The sequence below is a fragment of the Syngnathoides biaculeatus genome, chromosome 10 (genome assembly GCF_019802595.1).
Source record: "Syngnathoides biaculeatus isolate LvHL_M chromosome 10, ASM1980259v1, whole genome shotgun sequence".
Classification (NCBI taxonomy): domain Eukaryota; kingdom Metazoa; phylum Chordata; class Actinopteri; order Syngnathiformes; family Syngnathidae; genus Syngnathoides; species Syngnathoides biaculeatus.
This window is the reverse complement of record NC_084649.1, coordinates 25,885,651-25,905,930: the sequence shown is the minus strand read 5'-3', so window position 1 is coordinate 25,905,930 and position 20,280 is coordinate 25,885,651. Positions and strand designations below refer to the sequence as shown.

General features: G+C 44.2%; 1 protein-coding gene across 2 annotated transcripts in view; it reads right to left on the bottom strand.

The window, feature by feature from the left end:
- Positions 1–3,348: 3,348 nt before the first annotated feature.
- LOC133507315 (potassium voltage-gated channel subfamily D member 3-like) overlaps positions 3,349–20,280 on the bottom strand; it is an 83,016-nt gene continuing 66,084 nt past the window's right edge. For both annotated transcript variants that reach the window (XM_061832235.1, XM_061832234.1), the window contains exons 6-10: positions 14,562–14,724; positions 10,472–10,573; positions 5,070–5,162; positions 4,732–4,982; positions 3,349–4,616 (exon numbers count right to left, since the gene is read on the bottom strand). In XM_061832235.1, coding sequence (XP_061688219.1) covers positions 4,385–4,616; positions 4,732–4,982; positions 5,070–5,162; positions 10,472–10,573; positions 14,562–14,724 — 841 coding nt within the window. In that variant the 3' untranslated portion in view covers positions 3,349–4,384. The remainder of the gene's footprint in view (positions 4,617–4,731; positions 4,983–5,069; positions 5,163–10,471; positions 10,574–14,561; positions 14,725–20,280) is intronic.

Sequence of the window (20,280 nt, the reverse complement as noted above, 5' to 3'; positions counted from 1 at the left end):
AAGATAGTACAGACCCAATTCTTCACAAAGAGTTATGGTCACCTGAAAAAAAAAAAAAAAAAAAAAAAAATTGGTATACTCTCACTTTTTTTTTGGTGGGGGACATCGAACTATCGGAACAAAAGGTCAAACAACAATAATAATAATAATTCTATGTAAAGATATTAAATACAGGAAGTTATAGGTTAAACAAAATTCACTATTGAATACTGAAAAAGGCGGCACAGTGTGGCAGCTGGAAAGCGTTGGCATCACAGTTCTGAGGTCCTGGGTTCGATCCCGGCCCCGCCTGTGTGGAGTTTGCATGTCTCCCCCCCCCCCTTGCCTGCGTGTGTTTTCTCCGGGCGGGCACTCCGATTTCCTCCCACATCCCCAAAAATTGCAACATGAATTGGACACTCTTAATTGCCCCTCGGTGTGATTGTGAGTGCGTGCCCTGCGATTGGCTGGTGACCAATTCAGGGAGCCGGGATAGGCTCCAGCGCTCCCCGTGACCCTCGTGAGGATAAGCGGCAAAGAAAATGGATGGATGGATATTCTCGATCAAAAAAGTTACACATATCTAGTAGTTTGGGGCGAGAGACAAGTCAAATAATCAGAATAAGAAATCTATACATCAATTAAATATAGGACACATTAGTACTGAAATATTATGAATACAGGAAGTTGTAGATTAAAAAAATAGTCACTATTGAATATTGAAAAAGGTGGCACGGTAGTCCAGCTGGTAAAGCGTTGACCTCGCAAATCTGAGGATAAGCGGCAAATAAAATGGATGGATGGATGAATATTGAAAAAGTCATCTATAATTTCATTTCGTGAAACTGCACAAGAGTCACATTGCAAAGTGTTTCTCTGAAAGTGTTTCGTCGGAAGTGTAACCCGAGTTCTCATTCGGACCGCCGGGAAGAAGCCGATCCGGTCCGCAGCTGCCGCAGGCGCTGCCGGGCTTCCTTCCGCTCAGCTGTCGCAACACAAAAGGGGGACAGGAAATACTTCCCGAATACGAACGGGCCCACCGCAACAATTGCGCTGGCCGCTCGCTGTCTTGAGGTTTTTGCTGGGCCGCTCGCATCTGCGTCACAGTTCTGAGGTTCCGGGGTTCTAAATCTTGGCTCGGGGTTTTCTTCCTCTGGACCCACTAAACGTTGCCTGCCTGCACCGTTCAGTTGTATTTCGCTTTTCTGCGCAATGCATTTGGGGAACTTTTACGTGCGTTACAAGTCGTTATTTTAGTTCACTTTTTACGTTTATAATTAAGCACAACGATGTCATGTTCAGACGGTGCATAACGTTGCATCGTTTTATCTTCTTCTTTTCCTTTCGGCTTGTCCCGTTAGGGGTCGCCACGGCGTGTCATCTTTTCACCGGGACCGACTGTCTTTCCGTTTTTCATTCTGTTCGATGCATTTCCAACACCGTTTTATAATATTAGGAAATATGCTGTTGTGGGATCAAATAAATCTAAAAATAAACGAAAATAAATCTAGCCTGTTTTTGTGGAATACGTAAGCCTACTACACTACTGTATTTGAATGTTGTTCATTTTGCCTGTACTTGGAGGGCCATTTATTATTATTATTATGTGATGCTTTGCGATGAATTGCTTGTACGCTTGTTTGTCCAAATCTGGTTTATGTTTGTCGGGTCAAAGGTCGCCAAAGGTCAGCTGCTTTCGGCTCCAGCTAAGCGTGTACGCGACTACGTTAGCGACAGTAAAGTCGCACCACTGGTACACAAAATTTGGCGACTGAGAAGGCCAAAATGCAGGAGCGATGTGTTATTGCAATTTTTTAAAATCACGTGACCATGACATAACCGTTAGAATTGCTTGAGGAGTCCATTTGAGTCATTTAGGTGCGACTTCATCTGCGTAGTCAGCTACAAGTGATGTCGTTGAAATGTTGCGTCGCGTGCAGGAATGACAAAATAACAGCTCGTCCTTTTTCCATCCATCCATTTTTTACCACTTTTCCAGATCGGGTCGGGACTTCCCTTTCTCCAGCCGCTTCTTCCAGCTCTTCTGGAGGGATCCCGAGCGGGAAAAAAAAAAAAAAATACTCAATAGTTTTTGTGATGTGTTAAGTGAGATTAGCCCATGTTGCAATTACATCAATCAATCCATTTTTGGAAATATTCGATGTGGGTTCGTATCCCACTGGGGCCTCCGCTCCCTGAGAAGGGTTGCGTCAGGAAGGGCATCCGGCGTAAAAATTGTGCCAAACATATGTTTGTGTTCATCTGAGATGACACGCTGTGGCGACCCCGAAAGGGACAAGCTGAAAGAAGCACTGCATTTTTAATTTGAGGCGGTCGCAGGGCACGTGCACAAATGAGCACTGACACAAATGCAAAATTTACACTCATCAATGTTCATAACAGTGGGGAAAAGTTCATTTTGAACACAATTACTTCATTACTCTCATACTACACACGCAGTACTCTACTGTACTCCATCTTTAACGGGTGCAATTATGTCGAAGCATAAATGCTATGTATGACACTGCCATCTAGTGTTCATAATCATACATGGCATCATCATTGATTCTTTTTTTATGACTCATAAAATTTGAGGGGAAAAAAACTGGGCTTCACTTGTAGTGGATAATATAATTTGTAATTTTATTAATGATGTTTGTGGCAAGAACTTATTTGTTCTGTTTTGAGAATTGTATTTAGCCTTGCAATACCATTTTACTGCATATTTCATTTGTTTGAAAGGAAAGGAAAATAAAACAACTTATTACATTTTCTTGATTTGATTTAATTGGTGTTTAATAACGTAATATTTTTTAGTCAGTATGAATAAAATAATTCATTTACAATTTTTTTCATACTTATATATTTTAAAATGTACTAGTATTTTTAATAATAATTTAATGCTAATTCAAAATAGCACTAATAAAGTTTTGCTTTAGTACATTTATTGTGTGTGAACGATCACTTAATCCACACTAAATTGAGAATTTAATACTTTTAATGTGTGTTTAGAATTTTGACCCCTAGTCTGGTTTTCATTATTTTTTGTATCGTAATATTTTCAATACGCTTATTGGAACCCCCCCCCCGGGTTATTTCAATAACACTGCAGTAATGATTAATGTTTCTGCTTGCAATATTACTTTGTATTACTGATTTAATTAGTACTGTTTTTAAATGTGTTCTTATTTCACTCACAATTTAAAGCACGATTATTTCACGTTTTGCAATAATAATAATATTTGCCGTCCCAAGCGAAATAGAACACAAATATTGACAGTTCCATCAGATTTTAATGGTCATCTGACACTTCTGTCAAAACAAACAGGGACACACACACACACACAAAGATCCAAGTGTAGACTTTGACTGAAATGAGCAGATGTTGAAAAAAATATGTTGAACATATGGAACACAAAAAGAGGAGATAATCCCCAAATAAATGCACTTTTTTTTTTTTAACCTTAAAATCATTTTGGACAAATCATACACGCCTTTTTTCCTTTATTATTATTATTATTTTGCTCCCTTTGCGAGACGATATTACAGCTAGCCACTGTCACGTAAACACGCTTTCCATAAAATCGAGTGAAATCGCGCGCGTTGTGAGTGCTCGCGTTGCTCTCGCTGGAAGTAGCGCAAAACCCTTTTGTTCACTTTTGTTCTCGTTCCACACGTGCGCTCGTGAGGAAAAACGCAAATGAATGAATGTTCATAAAACAAATAAACGTGACGACCCGCTGTGACTAAAACGCACTTTTTTGGCTCAAGGTTTTGACCCGCATAACTGAATACTTTTGGCGAGAGAAGCGGGGTACCAGTCCACGCAAGGTCCGTCCGGTCGTCCTTTTTCTATACCACTTGTCCTCAAGCCGCTTATCCTCACAAGGGTAGCGGGAAAGCCATAGCCAATGCCAGCTAGCTCCGGGCAAATGGCGGACGACGCCCCGAACCGGTCGCCAGTCAGTCGCAGGGCAGATATCGACGCCATCGCTGAGCGGGAATCGATCCCACGGCAGGCTTGTGGACCACTACGCCATCAGTGACTCTTGTCCTTATTAGACAGAGCATATTTTGAGAGAAGTGGGGTCCAACCCAGACCGGTTGCCGATGCAATTTTAGAAAACAAAATGAGTGTAAAATTGTGTTTTTGACTCGACACGTTGTAGAAAATGTGTTTTTTTTTCTTCTCGTTGACAACACACAACAAATTCAAGTCATCACAAACAACACTTTTGAGACGACAAAACATTCTTTGAGCTATTTAAGTAGACTTTGTTGTTGAAGCGGAACAGCGCCCCCGACTGGACCGGTCTGACAGTTGCAGCGCGGCGTCTCTCCAAGCGGTCGCTCGTGTCCACCCGCGTCCGTCGCGTATTTACAAAGGTCACGGCGGCGAAAAGCGTCACAGGGCCGACACTTTGACGACGTTGGCCGAGCTGGCGGTGGTCCGGATGCTGGGACCCGGGGAAAGGGGCGGGGGCGGCGGCCTGCGGGCGGGGGGCCCGTGGAGGTCGGCGCCGTCGGGCGCCGTCAGGGCGGGGGGCGACGGGAGGCTGACGATGGCCGCCGTGATCCGGCCGCCCTTGCAGTTGAGCCTCCCGACGTCGTCCGACTTCAGGTTGAGTTTGGAACGACTACGAGGAAGTACACGGTATACGAAGTATTACGTCATATCAACTGACGCAATATTTTAACACATCACTTTTGATGTGAAAGCAGCAGAAAACCAGGTTGAGGCTCGCGTTTCACCTGGCGGAGTGCGACGGCCGATCGACACACTGGATGTGGATGGCGCTGAGCTCCTGCAGGGGGCCCTGTTGCTTGGGTCCGGGTTGCGGGGGGGCCTCGAGCAAGGTCGCGTCCCTCTTGGCCCCGCGGCCGCAGCAGGTGGGCGTCGCGCCGTCGCGGCTGCTGACCGACGCCCTGCGGGAGGGGAAGCTCTGCAGGGCCGCTTCCAGATAGTTCTGTTCGTACAGCTGCTCGTCGACGAATTCGTGAGCCTTGAGTTGGGAGGGGGGCGGGGGGGGGGGGGGTGAAAATATGAAAAGGAGGCAGGAGAGGACCCGAGTCGGCGGTCTTGCACTTACAGTGGTTTTCTCCAGACAGTGCAGCAGATGGTGGTGTTGGCTCTCTAAAAGACACGACGACTTGGACGCTTTCTGCTCGCTGGCGTTCGGACCCTGACAAAAAAAAAAAAAAAAAAGCAAAGTCAGCACTTGTTACAAAATCGGGCTTTCTTTTTCACACCAAAATTCTTTTTCTGTTGTCTTGTCGGACACACTTGAAAATCGACATCTGTTCTAATTTGACCCACCTGCTTTATCAAGTGCAGCCTTGAGTTCCAAGTTGAACTTGTTTCCAAACACAAATCACATTTCACCATTCAAATGAATAGAAACGCCATGAATCCGTTCCAGCCTCGACAAATACAAACAAGACAACTCTTTGGGAAGTTTTATTTTTGAAAGAAGACAACAATGGTGAGGGTAACGTTTGGGTTGCAGTAATGTCATGGTTGCGGATTGTGTTTGATTAGGTTTAAATCTCCATACTTTTATCATTTTAAAAATGGATACAAATCTAGATCCTTTTCTCTGTCTTGCTATTTTGCTTAAAAACAAAATACAATCATTTTGTGCTTTCAAACTTAAATCACCTTATACCTTTTAAAAATAAATAAATAAATAAATTTCCTTCCTAAAAAGTCCATGCAATATACATTTGACATCTAACCATTATTTGATCTTTCAAAATCCTAAAATTTCTTTCTTTCATCCTTTAAAATTGAGGTTATTTTGTGTTTTTTAGATACTTGCCATATATATATATATATATATATATAAAATCAAGATAATTTTTTTATTGTTATTTTCTATTAAAAGGAAATTGGTGCAGGGAACAGTAACTATATTTCTGTTTAGTAAATGCATGTAAATATGGTTATTGTGACATGTGTACTGCATATTGAAAAAGGCTACAGTATATCATATTTTGTGTTTATGTATCGACACTAGAATACACTCTTAAATATTGTTTAAATTATGATGAATAAATAAAGATGACGAGTAGGAAGTGTTACTTTTGTATTCTACTCGCCCTATGTAAATGATCAGGTAAAAAAATGCAAAGTGCTAATTTATGACCCATTTGTGGCAATTGTTGATTTCCATTATGTTCAATGTGTTTTTTCCAATTTTGTATCAATTACAGTTTTACACTTTTCCAAATAATCATTTAGTTTCTATTTATTTATTTTTTCAATGATGTAGTTGAACTATTGAAATAAAATATTACAATGGCAATAACTTCAAAAGCAAAATAAAAAATAATGAGCTAATCCACTCCCAGATGGGATTTATTTTGTCCATGTTCAAGGTTGCATTTATTAAAAACAAGCTAATCCTTTTTTTTTTTTTTTTTTTTTTTTAATTTAATGGCAAATTACCAGTACGAAAGCCACTTTTCTGTACTGGTCATCCACTTGTTGGTTCAGCGAATCACAAGTTTGTCCCCACTACTTTAAAAAGACGCTCCGGAGCATGAGCGGACGCTGCCGGCAGCCTTGAAATAAGCCACGTGAGGCGCTTCTGACATGAAGAAAAAAAAAAAAAATTATGGATTGCGTTTTCAAAGACGAGAAATCTTCGTCAGGAGCGTCGCCAAGTCAGATGAAAAGCGGTCCAATTGTCTGCGAGCACGTGCGCTCACGCTCAACGGGTTCGGGTCGCTGGCCGTCGAGCCGCCAGGATTCTCGCACGCTCGCCGACAAAAGTGCAAGATTGTGACAGCTTCTCGATGATTGCTTCGTCCTTTCAAATGCGTCAAAGCCCGAATGCGAGGCTGCTTTTTTGGCGTGAACCAAGGCGGTGTTAACAGTCCTCACGCGTTCTCTACTTTTGGTGTCTTGCGCTGCTCGCGTGCCTCACTCCCCAAAATGGACTTTTTTTTACAATTTTATGTGGGGATAATTCAGACTCACGTAAGCAGGCAGTTCTGTCTCAACAAAACATACCATTAAAGACGGAAAGTCTACCATTTGGTGTTGTGGCAGCCAGTTTAGGGTCTTCTTTGACATTTCGACAATAGCAGCAAAAAGTCTCAAGAAGCCAAAAAACAAACAAACTAAAAAACATGCAATCTGCCTGCCATTTTGCTTCAAAGAGGCCATTTTGGAGTCAAGTTGAACGTTTCAAGCTTGCCTTCAAAGACAAACGTCTCCTGTGCGTTTTGTAAAATGGCTACCAAGCTTCAATTTCAAATACAAGACAGATGAAATTACAAAAAAAACCAAAAAAAAAAATCATCATTTCCATCGTGGCATCTGGCCGGAGGACGGAAGAAAATTTCCAATGTTTAGGTTCTAAAACATGAAAACCTGACTGAAAAGTTGTTGCCCAAAAGGGCGGTTTCACTTCAGGAAAATACATTTGGGACACAAAATGTCTCCGGAAAGCTACCAAATTGATTTCCAGCTTCCGTTTTCGGGTCATTTGGGCCATTTTTAGCCCAAATGCCAAAATTGACCCAAGGAATCGACTCCAAGCATTTTTTTTATTCAGCAATGTCAAATCCAGCAGGCAAGTCACGCACCAGAAAAAAATTAAAAAAAAAAATGAAATTGGAGGTTTGACATTTTGTCTCGAAGCGGACGTTTGATGCCTATTTTGGTTGTCCAATTATTCCCAAATTGGAAGCACCTCTGCTGGACAGACGGCTGGTTCTAATTTATGAAAAAATGTGACGTTAACTCATCATGTTTTCCGTTTCCATTACATTTTTTGTTACAAATTCATGACCAGGTATCTCAATGTTCAATTCAAGCAAAGACTGAGAAAAGATTCTTGAAATTTGACGAAACGAGGACGTTGCGTGAGAACTAATGTAACAGAATAAAAATAATGACAGGATGTCCACGAAGGCACCAAATATGATCACGAGGCTGACGTGAGGCGCCGTTAAAATCTGTCAAAACAAAAAAAGAAAAAAAGAGTCGGCGGTTGATTGAATTGCCAGCGAAAACGCTGACATTTGGCCCGACGTGCCGCCGCAGTGTGATTGGCCGGCGCCGAAGGGCCACTCGCAGATGGCATTTATATGATAATGCCGAAACGCCGGCGTCGACTCCAGACTCGATTAGATCCGAATGGATTTGAGGAAATGGAAGGACATAAGTGCCCGTCTTAACGGATACATCGTCACGCCGCTGGAAGGCGAGGAATCTTTCTTTCTTTTTTTAAAAAATAATTGTCCTAAATGATATCTGATGTCATATTATTAATCTACATAAGAGTGGCTGTCATATTTGTACGCTGCATCCAGAATAGCTTCTGATTCTGCCGTTGACAGCCAGAACTGCGACGGTTTGCAAAGGCTCCCAGGATTTGCGCCACCCCCACTTTGGCCCCCGTGAACCTTCAACACATGTCTTAAATTTCAAGCACAGCTCGAGCTTCTTATTGATCTTGTCATGTCATCCAAAAAAAAAAAAAAAAAAAAAAAAAATCAACAAAAAAGACACAATGTCATCGAACCAGATGGGGATTTTTTTCCCCCTCGTTTTATTTTATTTATTTTTAAAAAATGATTATTATCGTGACCTTCCCTTGTCCATTGTTGTGGAGTATTAAGAGCCGCACAGGAAAGATAATAAAGTTGTGTTTTTTTTTTCAGAGATAAACTCAAAACTCAGACTTTATATTTTTTTTCCCTATAAAATAAAAGGAGAAAACTAAAACATTTTAAAAGAAAAAGTTAGCTATATATGTTGCATGTTTTTGTTTTTGGAATCTAATAGAAATAGTGTTTGTTTTTTTCAATAAAAATTGGTGGAAACATGCAAGAATACAGTTGTATTTTCCTCTATATATTTTGAGGTAAATTTTAGTTTCTTTTTAAACAGTATACAATTAGCCTAATTGCATAGTTGCTCTTATTATTGCTATAAAGGCTTACTTTGGGGCACTTTTTACATACGTATATATCAACAATCAACAACAAAAAAAAAACAAACAAACATCTGTGTATCAACAAAAAAAAAAAAAATACAACAAATAAGAAAAGTCCGGTCGCTCTGAATGGACCTTTTCAGATTAGCATGAGATTTGGATCACCGAAAATTTACAAAGAATATCTGACAAGAACAAACGATTTGTAGCAAGCACTTTGTTGTTGTTTTTTGTTGCTATTTGACGGGGAGTTCAAAGTGATTTCAACACTTATGTTATTAGGCTAATAAGATGCAGCATGCTCTTTTGATTGACAATTTTTTACAAGATCAGTGTTTTTTTTTTTTTGACGGGGGGGGGGGTCATTTTTGACAGATTCTGAGAAACGGCCTCCCGTGCAAACTTTTTTTTTTCTTCGAGAAAAAAATAGCGAGTTGAAAAATGGCTACTTCGCCCTCCCTCCGCTCAAAAGATAACTCTTGTAATATTATTCTAGCCGTAGAGCGTGCGCAACTTTTCTCTTTGCACCGTGGCCTCCTTTCTCCATTGTTCGGCGTCGGACTTTTGAAGTGTAAAACATCTCCGGCACACGCGTGATATTTAATTATCACCGGGGGCGACAAAACACGGCGGATAAAAGTCGAAATCTCACTTTGGCTTCGCAGGCGAGGCTTGAATCAAAGGTTGGCGCGCTGACAAAGTGGGGATGCGGCCCCCCCCCCTCAGCGCGTGTGCTGACTCTCTTATCACCCCTGCCCTGAGAACGGAATCGTTCCGCTGGTTATCGCCTTTTTCAGCGTTCGTTGCTTAATTAAGGCGCTAGTCGTCATCCGGGGGGGGGGGGCACAAGTGTGACGACGTCTTCTATGTGAAGCTGTCCACTCGCAATGGAGGACAATGACCAAATATTTTTGGACGTTCATCTGCCAAACGGAATTTAAAAGCAAAAAGTAAGAAAGAAAGTAAAGACGTCTGGGAGCAGCCTCTATTCTTTCTTTCTTCTCTTAACTTGAGTTAGGTTACAATTTATTTTCGGAACGTTAAAACAATTGCACTTTATGATTTCATTTCTTACAACTCCGCAATGGTAACGTTATGACTTCATAACTCTTGACTTTCTTCTCATAAAGTTACAAATGAACTCGAGTGACACCGAAGTTTGTCTCCTAACGTTCTAAGCTTCTTTTGAAACATTATGCCTTTTTCCTCACAATATTATACCATAACGCTTGTTGTTTTACAACTTTTTCTTCCCTTTTTTTTCAATTTTCACTTCGATCCCTGCTCTGGCATTTTAATTTAATGCGGAGAAGTCATTCATGTGTACAAACGAACCTGTCTCATAATTATAATCCTCTTCCTGGATTAATTTCCTGAGTGAGATCTGCAATTCGATCAGTTTGGCTGTTGTGAACTCTGCCGAGTTCTAAAATAAATATTGATAATCTTTCAGTTTTCAAATAACAACGAGAAAAAAAAAAAAGCCCACTGTTGCATTTAAGGGCTCTTCTTCGCTATTGGAAGTGTCAAAGGTCAACCCTCACCGTCAGCTCCAGCAGCTCGTTGAGGAGTCCGTTGCGTTTGCTGAGCAGGAAGGCGTTGGCGCTGCCGGATTTGGCTAAACGGATGCGGGCCAGTCTGGCTTTCTGAAAAAAAAAAAAAAAAAAAAGCGGGGGGCGGGGGGAGTACAGCACGTCACGCAGGTGGGCGCCATCTTGTACACCCCCAGGAATAAATACATTTATACTAGTTAGATGTGAGGGCGGCACGGCAGAGGCTCGGCTGGTAAAGCCTTGGCCTCACAGTTCCGAAGCGGGTTCAATCCCGGACCCGGCTGTGTGGAGTTTCCACGTTCTCCCCCGTGCCTGCGTGGCTTTTCTCCGGGTGGGCACTCCGGTTTCCTCCCACATCCCAAAAACATGCGACATGAATCAGACACTCTAAATTGCCCATAGGTGTAATTGTGAGTATGATTGTTTGTTTGTCTCTATGTGCCTTGCGATTGACTGGCGACCCCCCCCCCCTTCCTGCCTGTTGACAGCTGGGATAGGCTCCAGCACTCTCCGCGACCCTTGTGAGGATAAGCGGCTGGGAAAATGGATGGATGGATAGTTAGATGTGAAACCTTGCAACAGAAAAACCGAGAGCTGAAGTGACGTCCGAATTGCAGAAAACATTACACGATAAACTCCCTACAAATACAAACAATACTTGTACGGGAATCACTTCCAGAATGTGAAAAAAAAAAAAAAATGAAATTAAAAAGAATAAGGATGAGAGTAACTGAGGATGCCATGTTTTGTCACACAACTGCGCTAACTAGTGACTTTGAAAGCTCAACTGCCGGTTATTGCCGTAAACTGAGGCAATACATATAAAAGCACCTGACAGATAAGCCATCTATCCAGCCACCCATTTTCTGAGCCGCTTATCCTCACAAGGGTCGCGGTATAGCTTGACCCAATCCCAGCTGTCATCGGGCAGGGGACGGGGTACACCCTGAACTGCTTGCCAGCCAATCACAGGACAACAATCACACAATCAAACAATCACACCTAGTGACAATTTGAAAGTCTGCAATTAATCGCCTGGAGAAAACCCACACAGGCACAAGGAGAACTGTGAGGCCAACGCGCTACAGCCGCGCCACTGTGCCGTCCCGATAAGCTATCTCTTATTTATTTTATTTGTCTGCATGAGCGCAATTGTCTGAAGTTACTGAAGCCCCCCCCCCCCCCCCCCAGCACCACCCCCCGCCTCTCTCCCTCCTGTGTCCTGCATTTCAGTCGCAGCCTTAAAGACGCGGAAAAATGCGACTGGGGTTAAACGCTTGAAATTCTCTCTCCTCTCTTTTGCGCAGGGAGGCGTTGTGCTGAAATAAACGAGTCGGCCCCTCGGAAAGATTGATTTGATAACTCAGCAGAGGGAGGGCGATCGAGAGTGACACGGCCAATGAGGGAGAGATGATATCGGAATGAAATTTTCTCAAATGGAGAGGATATCAGGGCAGCCGCGAAGGATATGAAGCCGGCCGCCTCGAGTGCTCTTAAAAGCGACCAGTCTTTTCGATGGAGTTCCGCGTCTCACGCGGGCCAACAAACGAGAACTGGCAAAAACGGCGCCGCTTTGGGACCGTTTGGAAATCGGAGCTGCGGATACCCGCGCCGCAATATGACGATCACGTCTTGCCGGTGTCCGTCTCTGTCACGTTACGTTAATGTGAGAGCAGCTTTGACGGGCCGAACGCTGCTTCGCGCTCGTTCCGCTTGATCAAAGGTTGCGCTTGACGCGGGGAGGAGGAATAACCGACTGTGATGCGGCGGGAAGTCGATTGCGTTTGGTCGGGGGCCTCGGGGCGTCTGTCACTCTTTTTGTGGTCAGTTGAGTCCGAATGGAGGTTGAGTTAAGTTTACTGAGCTCAGACTTTGCCGGCAGTTCAGGTTGTTTAAAATCCAAAACATTCGGGATGAGGTTGAGAGAAAAAGCTCAGTATTGGTGAGTGGGATGTGACCAAGGAGGGTTGCCAAAGCACGTTACAGGTTACACATCTTCCTTAACTACGCAGACGTTGCCACGCGAGACTGGCGTTGCGCCACATTTAAAGGGAATGACAGGAGCCGCTTTGATTGGCAACCAATAGAACTGACTCTAGACACGTCCCCAGTGGCCATTCTCAGAGGATCCGTCGGTTTAACCTGCTGCCGGCGCGCGACGGTGTGATGGTCTGAGCGGTCCCGGGCGCTGAAAAGTCTTCTTGTGATTAACACGGATGCGCATATAATAATGCGCATGTGCGTAAATTTGGTAAATTCCTGGCCAGTCTGAAACGTCCCCATCCATTCTTCAACGTGTGCCATTCAACAACTTGTCGCTGAGTGTTTCATGTTCGCTGTGCTAATGTTTCAAGGAGTGCCCGTATAAGGACGAGAAAGACGGACAAGGAGGCTCCTTCTTCCGACTTCACCGCTGCGCTGGGAAACCGTTTGGAACACTAACTACACGGACACCTTTCATTTTTTGGACCAGCTGGAACTTTTCGCTCACTTGGAACACCCGCTGGGACGAACATTTGCTAGTTTGGCAACACCCGTTCGACACTGGCGACTATTCGCCGTTGTGGCTCAACTACTCTGTTCTTGAACGCCTCTTTTGTGTCAGCTAATTTTATCGCGTTTGTGTTGTGTTGATGTGTGTGAGATTAAATTGTCAGAAACGCAAGACGACCGCCTTGTCGCATTTTGCTGGTTTGAACAAAAGTCTAAATTTGTACGCATACGTGTATATCTTTTTAATCAACTTTTGTTTTAAGGTTAGGATATAACGTACGTTAGCTACCTCTGTGAAGTAGAAGGGGAACTACGAGACCGGGGGATTTCCCGGTAAGCGTCCGCGACGTACCCAGAGTTCCCCTGTTAGTCACGCATGCGCATTCATCACAAGGAGACTTTTCAGCACGGGGGAGCGCTCAGACCGTCACACCGGTCACGCCATAGAGAGTCCATAATGTTACAAGAATGAAGTGGCCAAGTTACAATAAAACAAATTGTCACGTTACGATTGAAAAGTTGTCACATTCCGACCTTGAAATTGTCACCAGAAGACTGCAAAGAAGTCGCAACGTTTGAAATGTTCCAGGAGTGCGGTCGGCGAGTTATGACAATAAAGTAATAAATGTTGCGAGACTGAAGTCGTAAAAATTCTTGGAATGAATAAAGTCAGTGGTAAGGATGAAGTTTTAATGCTATGAGAAGAAATGCGCACAAAATAATGAGGAAAGGTTTCGACGGTACGAGAATAATGTCCTTGTATAAAGGAAGACGTGAATGAAGTTGATGCCAATATTATTTTGAATGCTATAATAATTGATCCCCCCGCCCCCATGCTCAATGGCGCGTGCATCCCGTTTGCCGGGCGCTGAATAAACGCCGCCGCCAATCCGTCGGAGTCATTCGCTAATGACGAGCGACTCATTAGCCCTCCGACGGCTCGTTCTATTTTCCTCGTCGGACTTTTCGAGATGGAAGTTACGGTAAGTCAGCAGAAAGCGTTCGTAGTCGGGGAAAAAAAAAAAATCACACAAATCAGCGAATTAAAGAAGAAATGACAAAAAGTCAACTGAGTAGTGAAATTATATTTAACGACTGAAGGTTTTTCCCGGAATGACGAGGATTTCGCTCGCGAGTTTACATTTTCTCTTCAGACTTTTTCTCATGAATTTATCCCTCAAAAGTGAGGTTGCGCCGTAGCTCCAATTCATTTGTGGCGCTTTGCATGTTTACCGAACGGAAGCATCCGCCGAGTGTTTACACGAGACCTTAACCCACTTAAACACGTCAACCTCTTCAATTTGATGGCAGCCCTCGGTGTAACGCTGCGGAAAAGGTCAGGCCCACTCGCCGAGAGCGGCGAGTGGATCGCTAACATTTAACACTCGGCTGTAGGGTGCGACGCCTACAAGAATGTCAAATTAAAGGGCAATAGATTTCGGAGTTCTTCCGCCCCCGTCTCGAGCTTGCAGTACCGGGCAAATACCAGAACGCGCTAACCTGCGGCGGAGAGCGAGTTCGGCAGCGACAATCAGTGACGCCCGCGAGTCGCATTCCTCGCGGTGGCGGATAAAGACGTCTTGTCTACCTTCTGGGCACGGCGTTTGTCTGCCCTCTGGTTCTGGTGGTAGATGCGGCTGAAGTTGGACACGATGACGGGCACGGGCAGGGCGATCACCAGCACGCCGCTCAGCGAGCAGATGGACCCGAAGATCTTTCCGGCAATGGTCTTTGGCACCATGTCTCCGTACCTGAAGGATGACATCCGCCGCAGGTTGGAATTTGCTCAGACTCAAAACGTCAACGGAGTTTATCGAGGAAGTAGAAAGTGTGGATCGAATGGACTTTCTTGAACACGGTGCTGTCCATTTTGATGATGATTTTTCTTGACCTCTGTGTAGATTAATATCAGTCATCTCGGTTTTAGTTCTTCGCCAAGGTTCATTCGAACAAGACAGCTTTTGGTGGAGGAAGTAACCACCGAGGTGCAGATTCGGATAAATGTGCAGATCAGGTCATGGATTTCGATTCTTAACAAAGTCACTGATTAACTTGAAGAATGGACGGGCCCGGCCCAAATGCGACTGGTGCTGTCTAACGGTCAAAACGGAGCAAGAGCGGGTCGGTGATGAGCTGTAGCTCGTCGTCTTCTCCACAATCGTGCAACAAGTCACCACAGACGACTTGTCAGACGGCTCTTCACATCCTTGAGCGAGGCGCCTCATCCCTCCGATGAACAAACTATGCAACAAAAGGGTTCCCATAGCAACGGTTCCCAAGTGAAATGTTTACAAAAGGAAGACTCCACGCTGTGATTCGATATCGACTTTTGAGGCATTTTGCCGTCTGCCGCTTCCCCGCCTCCGTCCTGACACTGCAAAAGACGACTCAGGCAGGTGACGGATTTTGGATCCTGAGCCCGGAAGCTCCGGAGTCTTTGTGCTGAAAGTTTTACGAACGACTGGCAGTTGGATTGATTTTGTCCTCAGTGCGCTTCATGCGCAGTTCATTGGTTCTTTCTTCAAATTTGTGCTTCTCACTCACACACAAGTAGTTATAAGAAGTGTAGTAACTTCATTACTTTTGAAGAGATTCTCAAAGTGTGGTACGAGTACCACCAGTGGGTACGCGGGGTCCATCTGTTGGTACGCCAAAGCATCATCGTTCTATTTCACTACGTCGAACTGTATATTTGCATTCACTATTTAAGAACCGACTGTATCTTTGTGCTGCTCTTTTCTGCTGCGCCCGCCGTTGCCACCTGGGGGCAGTAGAAGACAAACAGATGGACGTGCTGATCATTGAGCCACCTCAGCTCCCCACAGATCGTCAGTACAGCACTAATATTAGTTAATAAATGAGTAATATTAGGAAAACGAATACATGACAGTGGAAAGGTAGTTTCTGTAGCCGGGTATCGGATCGCCAAGGTGGCGGGGGACACGTTACCCTTTCAGGTTGTGCCCGGCCGAGCCCCATTGGTGCAGGCCCAGCCACCAGGCCTTCGAACCCCACCTCCAGATCTGGCTCCAGAGGGAGGCCCCGATGACCCGTGTCCGGGCGAGGGAAACCAATAACCAATTTTTGTATTCGTCAAAGGGGTTTTGGAGTCGTACTTTGTCTGGTCCCTCACAAGCGGCTGAAATGAATTTCCTCTGCAGGGTGTCCGGGTTCTCCCTTAGAGATCGGGTGACAACCTCGGTCATCCGGGAGGGGCTCAATGTCGAGCCGTTGCTCCTCCGCATTGAGAGGAGCCAGAGGAGGTGGCTGGGGCATCTGATCCGGATTGCCTACCGTACGCCTCCCTGGTGAGGCATGTCCCACCAGAAAGAGACCCCGGGGACGACCCAGGACACGCTGGAGAGACCGCGTCTCTCGGCTGGCCTGGGACCGCCTCGGGATCCCTCTGGAAGAGCGGGAAGAAGTGGCTGGGGGAAAGTGAAGTCTGGGTATCCCTGCTGAAGCTACTTCCCCTGCGACCCGACCCGGAGAAGCGGTAGAGAATGGATGGATGGATGGATGGATGGACTGTGGCAAGCAACAGAAATCAAGTGAAGGGAGGAGCACTATTTAGTCAGGCCATAGCTTTGTCTAGTAGGAAAACATCTTATGGCCACGATAGGTAATTACAAACGTTTTGGGTGGGCGTCAAATACTTTACCGCTTTTCTCTATTCCCAGCAGGGCCTTGGGCTCCATCCCCTGCACATAGTCGGGGTTCACTCTATGTTTACATATATATGATTATTTTCCCCCCACATTTGTGCTTTACTGATGTGTCCGATATTGGGGAAAATAATTGCACATATCATAGATGATGTATGCGTCTTGTAACAAAAGCATAGCAGTGGCAAATGGGTGGAAAGTAAAAATGATTATGTGACCTTATCCCGAAAAGTATTATTAAGAGTGTGACATCTAATGAGAAAACGATCTTATCTGTATGTAAAAAAAAAAAAAAAAAGAAGAAATGATTGTAGGAAAATGTGCTTCATCCCTTTTAATCTGTTTTTTCAGTCTTTGTCAGAAGTGCGGAAGGAACAGCATGCAGATGATGTGATGGAAATCAAATCAAATGAGAGAAGAAGAAGAAGAAGAAGAAGAAGAGGCACCGCTGAACCAAAGAAATCAATCCGCCCGAGCTGCGTTCTCCTCCCGCGAGACGGAAAAGAAGCGGCGGCAAAGTCACACTTTGTTACGGCGGCGATGAAGATCATCAAGTATCGGCGTGGCTAAGGGCAACCAAAGGACGACAAAATGTTTGCCTTGACGGGTGGAAAGAGCGCGCGCTGTCATTTGTCACTTTTATTTATTCCGGCAAGATTGATGGCTTGAGCACCAGAACGTGAAAATCAGCTGTAAACATATCAAGGAGCAGACTTACCGGACCGGCAAGTCATCCATCACTCATACACGCGCCAACGCGCCAGTTTGCCGCTAAAGCCTGATTTCAACAACATATTTGTTTTCCTCAAGAAATACATTTTTAAAGCAGGCACGAGCTCACGTTTGGGTCAAATTACCTTTAAATGCACCAATAACGAGCGGTCCGCAGTTTTCCGTGAGTGGGTCAAAAATAACCTGCATGAGAATCGATGTTTTATGAATTTTCATCTCAAGAATAATCATTTGCATTATTGAGTCTGCAATTTTTCAAATTTTTTTTTTTAATTCGTAAAGACGTTCGTAGGATCCTGTTGAATACTGTTTTTGTAGTTTCAATATCTGTTGTAACACAGCAACATACCAGTACTGTAGATGCTATGGAGTGCTACCGTTAGCAGCGCTAATGCTGCTGCTTTGAATGGCGCCCTGTGGGACGCCCTGAGTTGGCAACCCGGCTTGTTGGGCTTTTGAAAATATTATTATTGAAAAAAAACGGACATTATTTCAAAATGAGAGTGCAGAAAATGCAGAAACATAAATTCATCATGATTTAGTTCTACTTTGGGCTATAACGTCAGAAAATGAGCAAAAATGTGGTTCATTCTTTCCAAACCAAAAAAATAAATAAAAAAAGATATTTGCATAGCTATCTTGCCTATCATATTTGGATGTCTTATTCTGAAGAAACAATGATATGATGATGAACATTGTAACTAAAGTTTACTTCTGAAAGGCTGAATTTGGACAATCTGAATTTAAATAAAGTCTCTATCCATCAATCCATCCATTTTCTTAGCTGCTTATCCTCACAAGGGTCGCCGGGAAAGCTGGAGCCTATCCCTGCTGCCAACGGGCAGGAGGCGGGGTACACCCTGAATTGGTTGCCAGGCAATCGCAGACAAAGTCTCCAAATGATCCATAAAAAAATCAATCAAATCGATTAAGTTGACAATGGATTTTTTTTTGTTGATGGATGCATTCATCATTGCAGATCCGAAGACTATTATGATTTTTCCAATTCGTGGCCTTTCCATTTCAAAGAAGTACCGTATTTTTGGCCCCATAAGGCGCACCGCATTATAGGGTGCACCTTCAATGAATGGCCCATTTTAAAATTGTTTTCATATATAAGGCGCACCGCATTATAAGGCGCACAGAATAGATGCTACAGTAGAGGCCGGGGTTACGTAATGCGTCCGTTAGAAGGAGCTGCACTAAAGGCTCAATATTGATCCATGTAAAAGGCGCACCTGGTTATAAGGCGCACCGACGGCTTTTGAGAAAATTCAAGGCTTTTGGGTGTGCCTTATAGTGCGGAAAATAAGGTGACTAAATAGCTACCATGAAATACATATCAGTGTCTAAAATGTTTTGAGATCATATTTTGGCATATACTGAATTATGGGTTGAACTATTAATGAGGCTTTCCATTATGCACAAATCCTCACAATAGCGAGAGTTCACTGCAGCCGCCAGCTAAGCTAACATTTTGCCGAGTTTCTTCGATTTCTTCTTCTCTCACCATGTTTTTCTTCCTCAGCCAGGACAGAGATGAGTTTCATTTTTCATTTTTCAGTGGCCTTCACATTTCTACCATTCTCGCCATCGCCGGTAGACTTCATATCCTGACGTGTGAAAGCCAAAGAAAAAGCCAAGGACGCCTTTTAAAGGGTTTTTTGAGTCGGCCGAGTGGAAAAAGTGAGAAGGAAGCCGCACGACAGCAGAGGTGATAAATGGACTTGTTGTACTTGGCGACTCGTAGAACGGACGAATACTAAGCAGCGCAACGTGTGCGCTTTGAGAAAAGTTTGGCGGCGAAATGAGAAGAGACAAAGACAAATGTCTTAATTCTCGTTGTTGAGTCGTTGCTCCCTCATTGACCGTTTTCAATGAAGCAGCGCGCAGCTCGGGCGGAGCAGGTGACGTTAAAGGCTTCTAAACACGGGCCGGTGATGGATGGCGTTCGCTCTTTAATATCCCCGGTGCTCACTTTGTTTCTTTCGCTCTCCTTGACGGCGGCGGCGAGAGCGCCGAGACGGCAGGTGGCGTGCGGCGGCGGCGCCTCCGCCCACACTGGACTGATGGTCAAGCGTGTTATTACTCACGGTCAATTTCCTCGAGCTGTAGTAATGTTCGAATGCAAATGAGAGGCTCTTTTCCAAGTGTGTTTTTTTTTACTAGCCAATTATGTATCGTAATCATGGCGGACACGCTGCAGTAAAAAGGCATGAAAATGGGATGATTTCCCCTCGCGTCACTTTATCCACGCGCTTTCTGTCCTAGACAGAAATGGAAACAGTTCAGTTCCGTTTTTTTTTTTCCCATGATACGACAATTGTCCATTGACCTATGTCATCATCCAGATAAGAGGATGTGCTCGAGCACCACGCATAATCGTAAAAAAACGTTGCCATATTGGATTTCCAGAGGGTATGAAATAATAGTTTTGAGCGAGATGCAAATTTGCCCCTCGCATTTGTAATGGCGAGATGAGCCCTAATGATCGTAAATGGCCGTCCTTTTGCTCGCTTTGTTTGGCCGCTAAAAGTGGACTGACATTTTCCAAAGTGGCCGAGTCTGTTTTCGCTGGCCTTATCCAACATGGATGTCGGCAGGATGTTATTAGCCTCATTCCGACTGGGAGCGAGGCCCCAAGATGTTTCTTTTTTCGTTTCTCTGCGTGTGAATCCAGAGGCGACGTTAATGTACAGTTCTCTAACTTAGTCTGCCGTGCGTGTTTTCGTGACGTATAAAATGAACTGAATAAAATAAATAATAATTGTCGCACTGACGTCGCGATAATTCAAACGGCCCATCAGAACATCCAAAATATATAACATCATCTTTTTTTTTTTTTTTTTTTTTTTTGTGGGGAGTTTCAAACGTGTCGCGCCAGATGGGCATCACAAGCATCTGGGAACA